Here is a 3,066-nt window from a genome sequence, read left to right as displayed (position 1 = left end):
ACCTAAAATACTTTTTTTTTTGAATTTATTTGTCTAAATAATATTACTTAAAACTACAATACATGAGTCTATTAAATATATCATTGATGTACCAAAAAAAAAATAAATAAATAAATTCACTTCCGATTACTTTCATCCCAAGAATACTGTGGTCTCAACTCGCGATTGTTCACATGCCCTGTGCGTTGCAATTCCACTTGTTTGCAGCCACAAATGCGCACATTTGGCCAAAACATATATTTACATATTGAGGCGAGCACGAAAATTAGTGAAATCACGCCGCACATTATGGCCCAGTGTTCTCTTTTTAACGGTAAATAATTTTTAGTTTTCGTATGCGGTCGCTCTGTTGTACTCGTACTTGCCACCGGCGTTGCCTCTGCATTGTTTGCCACTGTGCCATTGAATTCCGCTAGCGATTGTGATTGCACGCACTACGAAATGTAATTAACACAACAAATTAATTAAATATATTTTGCAATTAATTTAACTTATATAAAACATGCCTGCAGCATTACAAATGCACTGAGCAGTAGAAATATTTTACAAAATGACGCCATAATTTTGATTGGACTTCCCGATTCACAGAAATGTTTATTGCAACTGAAATTAAGTTGCAGCGGGCGAGAATTATTTGGTGCGAAATACAAAATGCAAAATGTGAGAAAACAATTCTCGGAAAGTTTCGCAAATGCACGTGGGTAAACATGCTCATATTTACGCAGCGGCATATGGGCGTTGCATGCTCAGCGATTAGTAGCAAGTACCCAGTAGGAATTAAGTGGGATAAATAATTTTTTGAAAATACATAATTGTTTTTCCAATCAAAACTTTTAAATTATCTTTCTACAGATATTGTCAGAGAAAACTATTATATTTTCACGGAAATATTTTTTGTCCAGCGATCTAATCATATTTGATTTAATAGATTTTTTTCCATTTTTGTTAAACACCAATGCTGTTTTAGCAAACTGATCAATCATATTAGATAAAATTCCCTAATTCAAATCACCATAATCCGCAAAAAAACTTCAAGTTAGAGATACTTCCGAGTTACGGAAGGTAATTTGTATGAAATTTGACTTCTATTGCCAATTCATGAGTTCGATTTATGGAGAACTTCGAGTTATAGAAGTTCGAGTTATGGAAGTTCAACTGTATTTTAATTTTTATTTGAGACATTCAATATTTAAATACTCAATTCTAACTGTAAATAATCAAAAAGACTGCTCATTAGTTAATATAGTTGTTGTTAAAGCTTAAAAATTTCCTACTCGGCACTTGAAAGAATGAAATAGCTTCTCTCGAAATAAATTGAGTACTCAATGAGAATGCATTGTATTCACTGCAGAATAGCCCTACATATGTATATGTACATATATAGAAGTGCATAATAACTTGATTGTATGCTCAAAACTGGTCTTTCTCTGTGGGATTTTGCTAAAGTTTGCAATGTTTTAAGAGTAGATCGTAAAGGAAAAGCTGTTTCTTAATGCAATATACATATGTCGACTGTATAAAATAAAGACTATTTTAGTTCCCGTTAAACTATGCAATAGTCGACTTAAATATTCAAATTAATTTCGGGAAAATAAAGTATAGAAATACAAATTATATTTAAGCAATCAAAATACAGCTTTTAAGAGCTTTAAGCTCAATCAAAGTAACACAAAATTGGAATGCAGAGCTATGCAAGCGAAATTTTGAGCTGCACAGTTATAACGAGTCACCCTGTTTGAGTACACTGCTGAAGCGTTGACTGTGCTTGAGTGCGTAATTGAAGTTACTGTCAAAATATTTTGGGGAAAAACCTCGTGTTGCGAATAATGCAATGAAAGATTTTCGTGTTAAAACAAAAAAACGTTAAAATAACTGATCTGAGTATGACATGATGAAAGGTATCAGAAGAAATGAGAATAAATCCGCGAAAGCTCATAAAAACTCACAGAAAGCTCAAAAAGTTACTTTTGTTCTGGCAAACAAAAAAAAAAACTGGTGTCACTCAAAGTATTATAGCTCTCGAACTATGTCTTTTGTAGGTTCGATCTAACTACAAGGGATATACATATGTTCTATTGATTTTTTTAGCAGGTCTCGCATTTTTTTCAACTAAATAATATTCTTATTAAGGGGTTAGGGGTTGTCAGAGACACGAAAAAATGAGAATTTTCAGTATTTTTTTTTTTTGCTATTACTTCATGTTATTTTACAAAAGTAGTAATATGACATTATTATACAATGTTTTGACTAAGTCACGAAAATTTGAAAAAAAAAATTATAATTTCCTCTAAAATCAATCGGATAAAAAAAAAATAGTTTTACAAATAGAAAATCCTGTGCCTGAACCAAACTTTTTTTTTTAAATTAACAAAATGGCGGCCTCAGGACATTTTTTCTAGATTTTCGGGAAAATATCAACAGTTAATTGAGCTTAAATAATTGAAATTTTTGAAAAAAAAAATCTTTGGTTCAGGCCTGAGTTTATTATACATTCTAAAAGCTGTAGAAATTTCATTAAAATCTACCGAGCGGTTTTCGAGTTACAGTTGTCACCAGTTCAAAAAACATAGTTTTGAGAAAAAAGCATTTAAAGTTTCACACTAGCGTGTTGGGGTGCCCGAGCGCTCGTTGTTATTTGTCGAATAACTCTAAAAGCAATTATCGGATAAACTTCAAATTTTCAGAGTATATTTTTAACGAAAATGCAAAAAAAAATTTATTTTTTGAAAATTCTAAAGTTTGACCAATGAATGGTTAATGATCAATTTCAGTTATCTAAACAGCATTCATAGGATGCCATTAGTATATTTGATGAAGATTCGATGTGCTTTCCGAATTTTGTAGTTTTAGTTCAAAGTAATATATCTGTTAAATTATTTAGCTTGACAACTGCAGGAAGGCAGAAAAAAAGGAAAACCTGTCCATAATTGTGTTCCGGCCACAGGAATATTTTCGGAAACGAAAAGGCGGACGAGTTGGCACAGATAGGAGCTTCTCAGGGCGACTTCTAAGCGAAGCAAATACCATGCCCGTCAGGCAATATCAAGCGAGATCTCCACACACGGT

The 3,066-nt window shown here is 32.3% G+C and overlaps 1 protein-coding gene across 1 annotated transcript; it reads right to left on the bottom strand.

Annotated features, from left to right (window-relative positions):
* On the bottom strand, positions 1 to 666 carry LOC128920199 (uncharacterized). Its single transcript, XM_054226906.1, has 2 exons — positions 507 to 666; positions 1 to 434 (listed from the first exon to the last, which is right to left on the bottom strand). Exons 1-2 carry the CDS (start codon positions 558 to 560, stop codon positions 117 to 119), a joined length of 372 nt encoding a protein of 123 aa, XP_054082881.1. The 5' UTR covers positions 561 to 666; the 3' UTR covers positions 1 to 116.
* Between the last annotated feature and the right edge of the window lie 2,400 nt (positions 667 to 3,066).

Source organism: Zeugodacus cucurbitae, chromosome 3, assembly GCF_028554725.1.
Source record: "Zeugodacus cucurbitae isolate PBARC_wt_2022May chromosome 3, idZeuCucr1.2, whole genome shotgun sequence".
NCBI classification, from domain to species: domain Eukaryota; kingdom Metazoa; phylum Arthropoda; class Insecta; order Diptera; family Tephritidae; genus Zeugodacus; species Zeugodacus cucurbitae.
This window is presented reverse-complemented; position numbering and strand designations above follow the sequence as displayed.

Bases quoted from the DNA above. Each gene is read 5' to 3' on its own strand.
- LOC128920199 (XM_054226906.1), bottom strand. From the start codon at position 560: ATGGCGTCATTTTGTAAAATATTTCTACTGCTCAGTGCATTTGTAATG. The intron at 435-506 runs GCATGTTTTATA...TACATTTCGTAG, and splicing joins GTGCATTTGTAATGCTGCAG to TGCGTGCAATCACAATCGCT.